The 14,000-nt window shown below is 36.7% G+C and overlaps 1 protein-coding gene across 2 annotated transcripts; it reads left to right on the top strand.

Annotated features, from left to right (window-relative positions):
- Positions 1–2,813: 2,813 nt before the first annotated feature.
- Positions 2,814–13,674, top strand: LOC129278574 (protein fuzzy homolog). 2 transcript variants are annotated; one of them, XM_054914717.2, is made up of 10 exons: positions 2,814–3,021; positions 4,518–4,639; positions 5,528–5,612; positions 5,944–6,012; positions 6,862–6,966; positions 7,740–7,937; positions 8,579–8,781; positions 9,533–9,714; positions 10,516–10,663; positions 11,654–13,674. In XM_054914717.2, the coding sequence occupies exons 1-10, from the start codon at positions 2,872–2,874 to the stop codon at positions 11,727–11,729; spliced, it is 1,338 nt and encodes a 445-aa protein (XP_054770692.2). In that variant the 5' UTR covers positions 2,814–2,871; the 3' UTR covers positions 11,730–13,674. The 2 variants fall into 2 exon arrangements, with proteins under 2 accessions (XP_054770692.2, XP_063967485.1); XM_064111415.1 differs by having other exon boundaries at positions 2,862–3,059; positions 11,654–13,508.
- Positions 13,675–14,000: the final 326 nt, after the last annotated feature.

Below are 14,000 nucleotides of genomic sequence, written 5' to 3'. Positions count from 1 at the left end.
AAATCACTATGTGAGAAATTCTTGTCATTCAACTGTTATAATCAGGGGCGGCGTCATAAGTTGGGCTCTTACCCCCTCCTAATTTTCATGTCATAATACAGTGGTGCTAAAAAGTTAGTGACCCCCACCAGAAAATGCATTCCTTTATATGCTGAGTGTTGAATGTAGACAACAACACAACAATGTTTGGCGAGCCCAGAGAAACAAGCTTTATTGAAAGTAATATGTCAATTACTGACTTCACAATTAAATATCAACATGTCAGAACTTATACAAACACTTGAAATATGTTCATTTTCAGGTGGGGTTCGCTAACTTTTCAGCATCATGCACTAAGTACGTATTATTCAATTGAGAACAAAAAGTATGTCATCTTCATGTCGACTTGCCCCCTCCTCCATCAAAATAATCTTCGGTCCCCCCTGGTTAAAATGGTTTTACCCTTAGCATATATTTATGCTGATACAAAGATACAAATTGCGCGACCAGATTTAGTCGTGGCAATGTTTTTTTTTAAATACATGATATCAGCATAGACTTTACTTCATTTTCATCTTGTTTCATACCAGTATATCTTAGGGTAATAGAAACTATGGAGGCCATCTCTTTTGAGGTTGCCCTTGAAATTCGATCTGTATGTTGCCTTTTTAAATTTTATATTATGTAGGCCTATACATCATTAAACTGGCTTTGTACAACAAAAGCCTGATCCTCGAATCAGCCAGCATGTAATGAATACTTTGTATTCTATTTTTTCCCCAATAAAATAAAGAAAGAGAAATTATATATGTGAACAAAGCGGACCTAAAGAATCAATTCCCTAAATTTTGCTTTATAATCGCATTTTATGTAGTAATTCATCTTTCACTCGTTCAATCTCGGGTTTATAGCAGGGGCCGCGAAACGGTTTTCAAAGTGGGGGGCTGAGCCAAAAGTGTGGGGGGGGGGCTGACCATGCAAAAAATCACAATCCTATGGTCATTTTTACGTTTTTGTACACGCTTCCGCGGCCCCTGCATAGGTCAGTCACACCCAACCATTGCCAACGGGAAAAGATACTTAAAACGGCAAAATATTCGAAATGATGTGGATAGCAAGATTTAAAATAAAACAAAGAAAGTCACCAAAATGTTCATACACGCCAGTGAAAACGATTCGTCTAGTATTTTGATTGAATTGGAGGGTAATTTAATGCCTTTGTGAATATTGTCACCTGAACCTATCAACAAATTTGCCGGACTTAACAATATCAATTTTAAACGACAATAAAAATTATGCTGGTAGACGCATGTAAGATAAATTTTTCCATTTTCAGTTTTTATTTCGCAAGTATCATATTTTATCTCTCTCTCTTTCTCTGACTTCTATCTGCCTTTATATTTTTCTTATTTCATCCTTCTTTTTTTTGTTCCTTTTATTCTCCATACGCTTTTCCCGATTCCCTTTGTATATACTGCAAAAACTGTGGTGTTAACCGGTGTACACAGAGGACCACATCAGTTATTTTACACCGGTGTTATAAATTGACAGTGTTAGTTTAACACCTATAGGTGTTATTACCCCACACCTATGGTTGTTACATTTGCACTCTTTGGTGTTTATGTTCAATCTCTAGGGTGTAATTTAACACCTCAGATTGTGGTCCTCTATTAACACCAACTGGTGCCGGTTTTAACACCACAGTTTTTACAATGTATCTTTATCATAATTTTATTGTGTGTGATATATTTGTGATAATTCTCATGATTATTCTGAAAATATTATTTGGTCGTATTATCTTCTGGATTAATTTATAACTTACATTATACGATTCCTCAGTTGGAGGCGCATAATTATAGAGACGTTAATTATAATCAAAACGTGATATGTGCTATATAGAGCTTTTAATATTGTCATTCTTATTATTATTGTTATTATTATTATTATCATTATTATTAATATTATCATTATTATCATTATTATTATTATTATTATTATTATTATTATCATTATTATCATTGTTATTATTATTAATATTATTGTTATTATTATTTGTTATTATTATCATTAATAATAATATTAACATTAATATTTGTGATGTTCCGATCAGTTAGTAACATAATTCCTTTAGGCATCTCCCAAATATTTCTCATAAATCGTTTTAGTAGATTCCGTTTTTATATATACATGACATTTTCATTCTTGTACATATCTACATAAGTTTAACATAAGCCTATATGTGTGTGTCACTTCCACTCTGCAGCTATACTAGTACCATCTGTATGATAACTGCATATGCAACAATAACACATGCACACACACCCACACACCAAACATGTCTTTAAAATTTTGTATTTGTAAACAGAAATTACAATCATTTATGGTATGTTTTTCATTAAATCTTGGAGATTATTTTTTGTCATTCACCAGAGCGAGCGCTCAAAAATAGGCATAATTTTTATTATATTTGTGAGGTCCTCTATAATTGTGGGTATAACTGATGGAATATAAAAGAAATATCTTTCTATTAATACCTTGGATAATACTTTGGATGTAGGCATTTAAAGCTAATAATTTATTTGCCTCTCGATGGCTTATAATGAAGAATTCTGAACACTTTTAACGGCACTGTATACAGCATTTGAACATGGGCAGGCAAAACTTTCATTTGGGTCAAATGTCACTTTTCTGGAGATCCAATATCTCAATAAATTGAATGAAAAATAATAATATTCAGTATGATATTAGATAAAGGCATGAATGAGTGAAGGAGAATCTGATTGTGCCAAAATATAAGCATTTATGTCCCTCGGCCTATTCACGAGGAAACCGGGGATAGTAAATGTGATTTTTTTTTTCTAGTTTAAAGACACCATACCACCGGTCAAGTGTATGACAGATTTTTTTTTGACGCAGCGCAGACGAATTTTATCAACATTTTGGTTCACAAGACGTATATCTACCATGGCAGTGCATTTGGTGTGTCTTACAAACGAAGGAGGAGTTCCACTTTTTACACGAACCAAAGGAGATGTAAAATCCGTAAGATTTTTCCACAGATATGAATTTTACCAAAGAATGTTAGTTTGAGCCTTGTCGTACAGTATTTGTATTTGGCTTCGGTCCCACTCCTTAATTTTCGTGTGTCCCAAGTCAATGATTTTTAATTGGTTACTGTGACTGTGTGATCATGATCTGAGACTGAGTGAGAAGACTAGCTAAAATAAAGCTAGGACGTGGCATTGGAATAGGCCCAAAACAAAGGACAACATCAACAATATATAATAGATAGTAAAAGCAGGGAAATTTCTCTTCGAGGAGTCATTGCATTGGTTTTAATAAAAGCAGAAAGATGGAGAAAAATAAATTATTAATGCCAGCCCATAGGCATACCGGTAATGGTGAAAGTTTGAAAGTAAATGCGGAGATCGACAAGCATTCTGCCATTCATAAATCAAAGTGAAGTCAAGAAAGAAAATATGATGAGTATTTTTTTAGGTTTTTAATTCATGAAGTCATGTGAAGTTTACTTGGCTCACTCATTCAAATTCAATGATTTGAGCAGAAACCCAGGGAGCACCGGCCCGCGGAGCCCAGGACTCGTCCGATCCGTCTAATACTAGGCGGACATATGCTCTCCGAAATGGGGTAGAATGGGGTTGCAATAGCACTCAAAATAAAAGGGGAAAAAATAAATTATGCACTTACCTCGATTATATTGATGAAGGTCTATCGTGAAACACAGAATCCTGACATCGTCTGTGCATATCAGACCACACTCTCAGCGGAGACTCCGTGCAGTATTCTTAATCATAAGGTTGTAAACACAATGATTTCACTCTCTTGGTGGGAGCAATTTTCAGTCATTTACATGTTGATTTGGAGGACCCTACACGATTACAATCAATGTCATGTGGTTTATGATTAATTTAATTGAAAATAATTATTCCCCAGGTTGAGTGACATTGCATCTGTGGCCTCCTGTGGCCACTCTTTGATTCTGTATAGTCACAGAAAAAATTCCTGCTAAAGTACTGCTCTACATCCTTCAATTTTCGATGAATTGTACAGATATCTTCTATGATGTTGACTTCTTCTTCAGGAGATCAGATATCAGTCTTTTCTTGGACATTTTTTTCAAGTACCAGGATATTTCCTTCAGCTTAAATTTGCAACATGTTTATTCAAGATTCATTTGTTATTGGTTTTGGAATGGCATCAGTATTAAATGGATGCCTGGAACAAATATCTAAACTCCTGAGTGTTCAGTTTCCTCACTGACCTGACTCTCGGATTCTGTTTCCTTTGACTCATGTTTCCTAATATTAAAATAGACAGCTCTTTGAAGAAGTCCATTGACCATTGCAACTCCAGTCTTAAAAGCTTTGAATGGTGTTAATATCCAACTACATGTATCACCAACAAAAATGAAATCATCCATTAAGTTAGTATTCCTATCTTTGATGGCATTCAGAATCCAATGATTCAATCTTGAAAATGTCTTATCAGTGTTATTCTTTTTTCTCTACATTGAACAGCTTGCTTTTGCTGAACAAGGCATGCTCTACGGCGTTCAGATGTTTGCCCAGAACCATGGGGTAAAGCTGGAAAGTACAACCACTGAAGAGGCCAAGGTCATCTGGCAGGTGTTCCATGACAGGTAGCTACATTGACCATTGAGGTCAAAGGTCAAATACAGTGAAACCTATACATAAAGACCACCCAACCTAGGCCTTAAAGAGCAGGGGTGTTTCACAAAGATTTAAGTATGAATTAGAGTTGCAATTAAATGCTGACACATACATGGTATGCAACATGGCAATCTTATACATCAATATGCTATAGTGCGCATCCTCTGACTATTGCGGTCATGCTTTACAGCGTACATGTATATACCGAATGCAACTAGGCATTTAAGTGCAACTCTTTTTGAAGCACCCCCCAGGTTGTCTTCATGAATACGCCACTATTATAAACATTTTAATCTGGAAAACTATTCAAGGGAAACGAAAGTTATGACCTTTATAGTTTTGTGGTCCCATTTTATTGGGTTTACTACTTACATGTATATACACAATATGTTTATGTAATGAACAAAAGTAAATCAATTGACTTTTAAAATAATATATTTTATAGATTTTCCTTATAAATTGTGTTCCTTATGTTGCAAAATTAGGTTTTTTATGTTGCAAAATTAGGTCTTTTATGAACTGTAGCAACTAGCAAGGCATATTCATGGAGTATGTGTATATATATATATATATATATATTTTACTCTTTCTCCTTTATATTAATGTATTTTTTCAAAACGATTTTTAACACCATATTAAAAGTTCTTGCGTCGACACATTGATGTCTACACTGCAATTGTTATAAGGCAATTTGAGATTTGCAACGCAACTTCTAGGACATGGTTATCCCTTCTGTTGCACTTGCATATTACAGTATGTTTTGCCAGTGAAGGCATTACCGATATCCTGTCGATGATGCAATGCAGTACGTCGGTGGCAGCCGCGATTATTAATTAATTTTCTTGTTCATTCTACAGTGTAACCTTGGTTTTGGTGACCAGCAACGATGGAAGCTGTGATGTACATTACAATACACTTCTCAACCACATATTTCATTCAATGGTAAGTACTACTGCTTGTAGTTCACCTGGTGACATCCACATAGGGTTTATTATAGAATGGCAACATGCATATGGAATTACCGACGCATGACCAGCCATGCATCTGGTAAATTTGCCATGCGTCGGTAATTACTTATATATGGTTGTAAAAAAAATGGTTGTTTCAGGTTATGTTCGTAGGGCTGTATACCCTTGTAATAATTAGGATTCTACAGGAATATCTTTTTGTCTTAAAGGAGATATTCTGTCTTAATGGACCCATTCAGATATGATGATAATACTTACAAACATCCATGTTATCTCATATCATTTGTCCTTTCTTTCGGCTGCAGGTTATGTTCATAGGGCTGGATACCCTTGTGAGTATCAGGAATGTAGAAAAACTCCGCCGAGAAATAAAGGTGAGTCTTAAAAATGATATTTCAGCTAGCTTTCAAATTCTTTTCATGAAATTTTAAGTTGAACAGTTTATTCAGGATACATCATGCTCTTCTTTAAAGGATTGCTCAACAAGTGCCCTCTCAAGTGCCCTCACAGGTAAAACAGTCGGCTCACAGTGTGCATGTAGTCCCGTACATTTATTTATGTGTTCTGTCCAAATGACTCGGCAGGATTTTGTCAAGTATTAAGGTTATTTTGATAACTTTTTAATCTTGATAATTGCAAGTACAAAAAATAACCAACTGAGCGAACACTTCATGTATGCTTTTGTGTCACAGCAAACAATTTTTTTTGCTTCAAGCGGGTAACTATGTCATCATTGATTGGCATGTTTGAGCATCTTTCAACACCTGAACTTTTATAAAAAGTTTGAGTATAGTGTAACCTGCATATAATGTCTACTGAAAGGAACCCCCCCCCCCAAAAAAAAAAAAATAGAAAAAACAAAAACAAACAACTGGCCTTTAAAGACAACAAGTGGCTGCTTAAAAACAATTTCTTATACACATAAATTGCCTCAGTGGGAATAAGCTTTAGTGGCATTATAGACAGGTGGCTGCCATAGACATATACATTCATTTTGCCTCCATGGGAATTGGTTTTACTGGTCACTATAGGGAGATGGCTGCTATAGAGAGGTTTTTATCCACGCAATCTGCCTCCATGGGAATCCGTTTTAGTGGTCGCTATAGGCAGGTGGCTGCTATAGAATGGTGGCCCCTGAACAGAGTTTTGATCGTAACCACTCTGTAATAAGTTTAATAGTCCTCTCATGTTCACCCAAATTCTGGAAATTGTCTTTATATCAGGTATGCTATCCTGTTATCGATGTACTTCTTCAGGAGTCTGACATGTTTGGAGCTCTGACTTCATCAGTAGATGTCCTTATCTCACCAGAGAATACTACGTTACTGGTAAAGCTTTGATCAATTATGTTATTTCTTTGGGGGGGGGGGAGGTGGAGGGCAGATGAACTAACCGCCTCCCCCCACAGGGATTGCAAGCCCCAAGAGGGGTCGAGGAAATGAAAAATAGAAATGGGATCAATAAAAAGGGGAAAGGAAATGCAGTACCTAAGATGGATACGTGAACAAATGTTTAGATAAATGTCAACAGTGGGGCATTTCAAAAGCCACAACGGTTACTTGGGTCATTTGTGATAGGGAAATTGGAAAAATTATATTATTGGTATATGATTATGTTCTGTTAATAATAATGATCAATCAATTTACCCTTTTTCATTTTTACCAGTTTAATAAGTGAACACATTAAAAAAAATGCTCATTCTTTCTACAAAAATTAATTGTTAATCTGTTAAATTTATGGATAAAATATGGAAGATGGATATTTCTATGGATCATTTCATGTTACTTCAAATGTTTTATGAATATTCATGTAAGACATTCTAGCCATGTCATGGTTAACTACACACATATAGATAAAGGAAAAAATTGTATTATTCACTTTTATTTTGGAATAAGAAATTATTTCCTGTGACTTTTGAAAACACATTTTGCTTTTAATGTATGTTCACTCATGTATGAATGATGTGTCAATCAGATTTTCACACATACATGTAAGTCAGTACAGAAATGTAGGAGCACTTCTCCCTAACTATTTTTTCTTATTAGGGTAAAAATGAGGAATTTAATTTTTTGCTTGTTTGTTACTATTTTTTTCTAACAAGGATCCTTTGGAGGCCTTTGTCACCAGTGCAGATAGTACATTCGGTTGTCTTCATGCTGATGGCAAGCTGGTCGTTGCTACGTCCAACTGGTGGTCACTCAGTGGTCAAGAGATGATGCTAGTGGCCAAATTCATCCAGTCTCTGCCCGTTGGGACATCCAGTGATGTTCCCATCTATCTGCCTCACGCTAGCCCTAAGGTAAGCCATTAAAAAAAAAAAGATTGTGTGAAAGTGTCCAATTAGGCTTCATTTTATATCAAAGCTTAATGATAATGGCAAGTTGAAAGAACTGTTAGAAGAAGAAAAGGAAATGGAGAGTGAGGAAGATGAAGGGTAGACAGGAAGAAGGGGAAGTAAGGTTGAGGAGGGGAGAGAGAAAGGACAACAGTGAAAAAAAAATAGAAGGATGGAATTACGACAGACAGAAATAAGAAGGGGAAGAAAAAGGATGAAAATGAGGAAGGAAGGGATGAAGAAAAGGAAGAATGGAAGGATTGATGCAAGGTTGATGGAAGGAAGGAATGCTGGAGGGAAGAAAGGATGAAGAGATGAATGAAGTGAGGAGTGATGGAGTGAATGCAGAAAGGTAGGAGGAAGAGTAGGAGAAGAAGGGAGGAGGAAGGGGTGTCTAGAGAAGGACAAGGAGAGGAGAAGTAGCAGAAGGAGGAGATGAAGAAACAAAAGAGGATATGGAGGACTAGTGTCATAGCCAAGTGTGAACCCTGTCCTATTTGCCTGATATCAGAGGACTGGGCCCCATATGAGATCTAAACATTTTTTTTTTATACAAACATTTTGTGTGACATAGATTGAGCAATTCTGTTTTTGATATGTTTCAGGATCCTCATAGACTGTTGAGCATCCACCTCTTACCTGGTGTTGTAGTTAGTGTGCTGTGCTACGCGAACCCTACCCTATCCGAAGCAGAGGAACAACTCATCGAGCCATCGTGGAGGTCGCACCACGAAGCTCTCCGGGCAATCCAAAGGGCGCCCCCATCCAACATTCCAAGAACAATCCCTCTTGATGCTGGGATCTTGGGGTAATTACACACATATATGGTCTTAACTCTTTCCAGGAAGCCTGTTTTGTCAATATGTTATGTCTCAGCTGCACTTGCTAAACAACTCCATATGCATACCATCCGGATCTATCATCTTATTTCCAACAACATACCATCAGTCGGTTTGAGACTTTGGTTTTGTTTGTGTGATTGTAGAATTAATTTGTTAGCCTAATCTGTGTGAAAATTTAGGTGTTTTGTGGTGATATTGTTTTGGGGTTTATATTCATTTGGTCTACTAGCAGTTGGTTGGCTTCTCATATATTCTAAAATATGGGCTAAGTCCATCTGGTCTCCCTGCTGTGTGGTCTACACTAATCAATGAATCACTTAGTCTAATTCTCATGTAGTCAAATACCCAGCTCTAATTTCAACTTTCTCTACTTATTTTTTTTCTTTATTAAATTGATATTTGGTTAATGAACAATTAATCTCTTGTTGTAAGACCAAGTCGATTCATAAGAAATGGGTATAGTCACCGAATATTAGACACATTGGTGAATGGACTAAATAACAGTTAGACAAAATAATGATAAGACAGTCTGGTTGTCGACAAAATAGAATTAAGTGGGGTGAGACCAATCTGCAATTCACAGATTTGGTCGGGGGGGGGGGGAGGGTGCAGCACGGTTATCAAAGTTGTTAAGATTGCCATTGAACAGCGCAGCTAGAACTTATATGATGTTTGATCCGTTATCAGACATGTTCTTTTTTTATCTTTCATGTATAGGTATGTTTTATTGAATACCGATCAGCACAAGTGCCTGTCATCCATGCATCTTCCACTGATCGCAGGGGGCGCGGCCGAGCTGAAGCCCCTGCCACCGTACGCCCGGAGAGAGATCCTCACTTCGTTCTACCGTACTGTCGCTGGAGGACTCTTCCCGCCTTCCATCAGTCCAGAGAGGCAGGGTAAGAAGCAAGTGGTGCTGCCGTTTGAAGAGGAGAATGGGTGGTTATTCTCCTTCTTTTTCTTCTCATCAATATTTCATTCTCTTCCTCCTCCCAATTCTTATTCTACTTCTCCTTAATTTTTCCCCTTAATTTTTCCCCTCTTAATAAGATTTCTTCAGCAAAACTGATCATATTATTTGTACACATCAATATGTGGTCCCATATATTAATTTCTTTGTAGTATTTATGAGTCTTCTCACCTGAGCTTCCATTTTTCCAAGAATCTGTTCAAAAATTGCTTTTAAGCTTCACCCTACCAGGGTCATTTTCTGTCTCCAATGTCGTCTCACTTCTCTTGACCCTAGTCCTCACAAACTTTTGAAATGGCACTTATTCACCTGGTCTGGCTGCATTGGAAATCTAATCCTATTCGGTGCATTGTTAATATAGAAGTTTCATACAGTGTACTGTATCATTGTTTTGCAATCATTGTTTTCCTTTAATTTCCCAAGCAAATTGCCATATACTGGTTGGCCATATGGGCCATCTATGTACATTAGGCATGGTAAACTGGCACAAGTTGACCTTCCATAAGTCCGTTATTTTCCCAAGTGTGGAGACCAGATTATGCCAAACATATGTTATATACCTCTTCTAAGTCATATTCATCCCAATTCGAATAGACATCTGTAACATTAGTCCCAGTGCAATCAGTTTAGGCAAAGAAACCTGTAGTTCAGCATTGTTAGATTTAATTGAACATACATGAATGATAAAGAGTTTTTAATTCATCAAATCTCAATTTCTTTTCTTGTGTAGATTCATCTGGCGAGGCCTACAAATCCCTTCCACATACTGCAGAGGAGACTTACATGTGTGGTGATGACTACAAGACTTACGCTCTCAACTCGGGAGGTTTTCAGTTCTATGTCCTCTTCTCATCGGCAGTTCCACAGTATGCTATGAGGTACTTTGAAAATCTTTCAAGTTTGAATTATCTCCCCTTTTACGATTATGTTTTTTGTAACTTTGTAAGATAAATATTCAAAGGGTGTTTTTTAATGTAATTGGTCTAGTGGTTATGACTCTCGTCTTTCAATCCGAGGGACGTGGGTTTGATTCCCTGCCATGGCGTTGTTTCCTTCAGCAAGGAATTTATCTATATTGTGCTGCACTCGACCCAGGTGAGGTATACGTATATGGTAACCTGCTACAAATTAATTCCTTGATATGTGTGTGCGCTGTAAGTAATTACGGCTTCCAAACTATAGTCGTAATAATATCCAAGTCCTTTGGAAGCGCATATACATTATAATCATAATTTGATATGCGCTATACAAGAACTGATTATTTTTATTATTATTACATCACTGAGAGAGTACCCAAGGTATCCTCAATGTGAAATTCAAATTTTTAGGAAGAATCTAAGCATGAATTGATATTCAATAAGCCTTTGAAAGATTAGATTGTTAGATGATACTCGAGTATGATTCATATTACTGCGCTTTTGCCAAAGCATTAGAAGGCTTTAATTCCCCCATAAAGGCAATGTTAACGAGGAGTTGTTTGTATTCTTCAATTCAGTCACACGGCAGATCCCTTTGCTTATGAACAAATGGGCAGGATTCATCTGAATCCTCTCATGGACACATCTTCTTGCCCACAAAATACTTGGATTGCAACTTTTTTTCTCTATGGAATTTAACCACTTTACTCTCAAGTTAAAGTCATACCATAATTGGTAGGATTGAAAATAACGAATAGAAATAAAATATAAGGAAATTACACCATTCCGAATGGAATTTGAACTGGGGACCCTGGCTTGCATGGTTGGTGCTCTGACTACTGAGTTATCAAGTCTCCTGTGGAGGCAATGCCACATTCTCACATCAGCCTATATTTGACCATTATGTATTTCTTGACCAACCAAAGCTTTAAATTTCAATTTGAATTTCAGATCTGTGACCAAGAATCTCCTTGGAACGCTGTCCAAAGAGAAGATCTTTGTTGATCGAAGGGCCAAATCATCATGAGGGCTTTGGATGGAGATGGTCTGGAATGGAAAGACAAGAAGAACAAGGTCAAGATCAAAGCCTTTGATGGGATGTCAGTCATCTTGTTATCTTGGATGGAGGAGACAACCTGTTCAGAATGAGATGCTCTATTGGTCAGGCTGCCAACATTGCCATCAGTCAAGCACATGGTGGACAAAGAAGAAGAGCCTGATCCCCGACCTTGGTCTCTGACTGCATGAAAGTGGTCCTTCTTTCTCGGGATAAGGACAGCTTCTCCAGAAAGAGATGGCCATCATCTCTTGCAGAGCATTGCTGCTAAAATTTGCATTGGTCATTATTATGGTTTTAATAGGAAGATGAGAAGAACAAGATCATAGTCATATGACAGTCCTCTTTCAATCCTGGATGTAGTGGACAGGACAAGATGGCTGTTACCTCCCATAGGGTCAAGCTGTATGAGTTGGCTGAAGTCAAACAAACGGTGGAAATTTGGGAAGAACAATATTATTGGTCTTAGCCTCTGATGGCATGACAGTGATCTTGCATTCTTGGATGCAAGACCACCTCTCCAGATTTAGATGGCCATTATCTCTTCCAGGTCAGGCTGCAAAGGTAGGCATTAATAGAATTGAAGAAGTGTTGTTTTGGTTGGCTTTCAGAGTCATCCCAGGAGCTTGGATCTGCTGATGGATCCCCTGGGCAAACTGCAATAAGATAATCATACTTATGATCTGTGGTGCTTCAAAAAATAGCTTTAGCAAAATCATCAAGTGTGATTCCATCATCACCCAGTGTTAGAACTTGACAGATATGTTGAGCAATTTTTCTCTTTTGATATGACCATGTTTGCATAGAGGAACCATTGTGGGGTTCAGGAAAACTGCTGTGGAAATCAGCTGCCTTGAGCGCTGCTAAATGATGATTGACACAAAATCATGAATATTCATTCTTACGTGCAATATGTGACGAGACCAGAAGGAGACATACATGTAAAGCATGTATAAGTTGAGAATGTTAATATAACCAGCACTGAAGTTTGGAAATGTTTGAAGTTTCTGTTCTGTTTTGTCTTCATTACTTGAGCCGACATGTAACATACTAATGGTAGTATTATATTTATTTATTTATGTTGTACAATGCCTACTTCTAATGCAAGCAAATGGGATGCTGAATGTGAGACGTACCGTTTGCACACGTACAATCCAAAATGTACCATTGCTATGTCACAATATGATTCAATTCATTGTGCTTTTACAGATGCAATATGTGTGGGGCCTGCTTCGTGCTGCTGCTACAGATATCTTGAATCTTGGAGAGATTTTGCCTCTGGATTTATATCTGAAAGTTTGATTATTGTTCCTATTTTCGCTAAAATTTGAGGTGTTTACTACACAAATAGCGAATGTTCTTATCTTTGAAAGGAGATTTCACATTTGGCAAAAGAGAGAAACTCCATTCCGCTTGGGCATGTCTTGTTGACTGGAACTTTTTTCTACCTCATGCAAATCTTGTACCTAAATCATATCTAATAACCATTTGTTATCAGTATTCAAAACATGGAAGTAAATGGAATTTAGAGTTATAACTAATTTGCATTAATAATGTGATTATGAGTTGATCTCTCGGTTAATCAATTATTTCTGAATGATGATTCCTTATGGCATGCGAAATATCATTTCATTCAATTATTAAATTAAACAGTATTAAAGCATTATTCTTATGGATACTTGAACATCATCACACAGCAAAATTATCCAATATGGCATTTATAAAACATATAAGAAACTAAACATGATCTACATTGTCTCGTTGCATTTATGTTTTTTCAGTATGTTGACATTTGTTAACTTTTGAAGAGAAGAGAGAGAAGATAGATTTGTTTATGTTTGGAGAGAATGAGATTTTGAGTAGGGAAGTGGAAAGATAGGAAGAAAAAGAGATAGACATGAAGGGAGTGAGTAGGAAGAGATAAGAAAAGTAGAAGAAAGAACATATGGAAAGAGCGAAAGAGTGAGAGATGGAAAAAGAGAGGAATGGAATTATAATGTTCAGAGAGTGCTGGAAAAGGTGAAACACATAGAACTAAGTATTTATGAAGGAGGATGGGGGTAGTAGGAAAATGAGAAAGAAGAGAGACGGATATAGAAAAAGATAGTAAACATTTATTAGTATTTGTAAGACTGAAAGGGCAAATCAATTGAATATAAAGTTTAATGTTACATTGCATTTTTTTTTAACTATCTGACCTTACTGATTTTTTTAACATCCCAAATCTATGACAAAATAAAT

Source organism: Lytechinus pictus, chromosome 16, assembly GCF_037042905.1.
Source record: "Lytechinus pictus isolate F3 Inbred chromosome 16, Lp3.0, whole genome shotgun sequence".
Classification (NCBI taxonomy): domain Eukaryota; kingdom Metazoa; phylum Echinodermata; class Echinoidea; order Temnopleuroida; family Toxopneustidae; genus Lytechinus; species Lytechinus pictus.
Note: the sequence above shows the minus strand (reverse complement) of the source record. Positions and strands in the feature narration are given on the sequence as shown.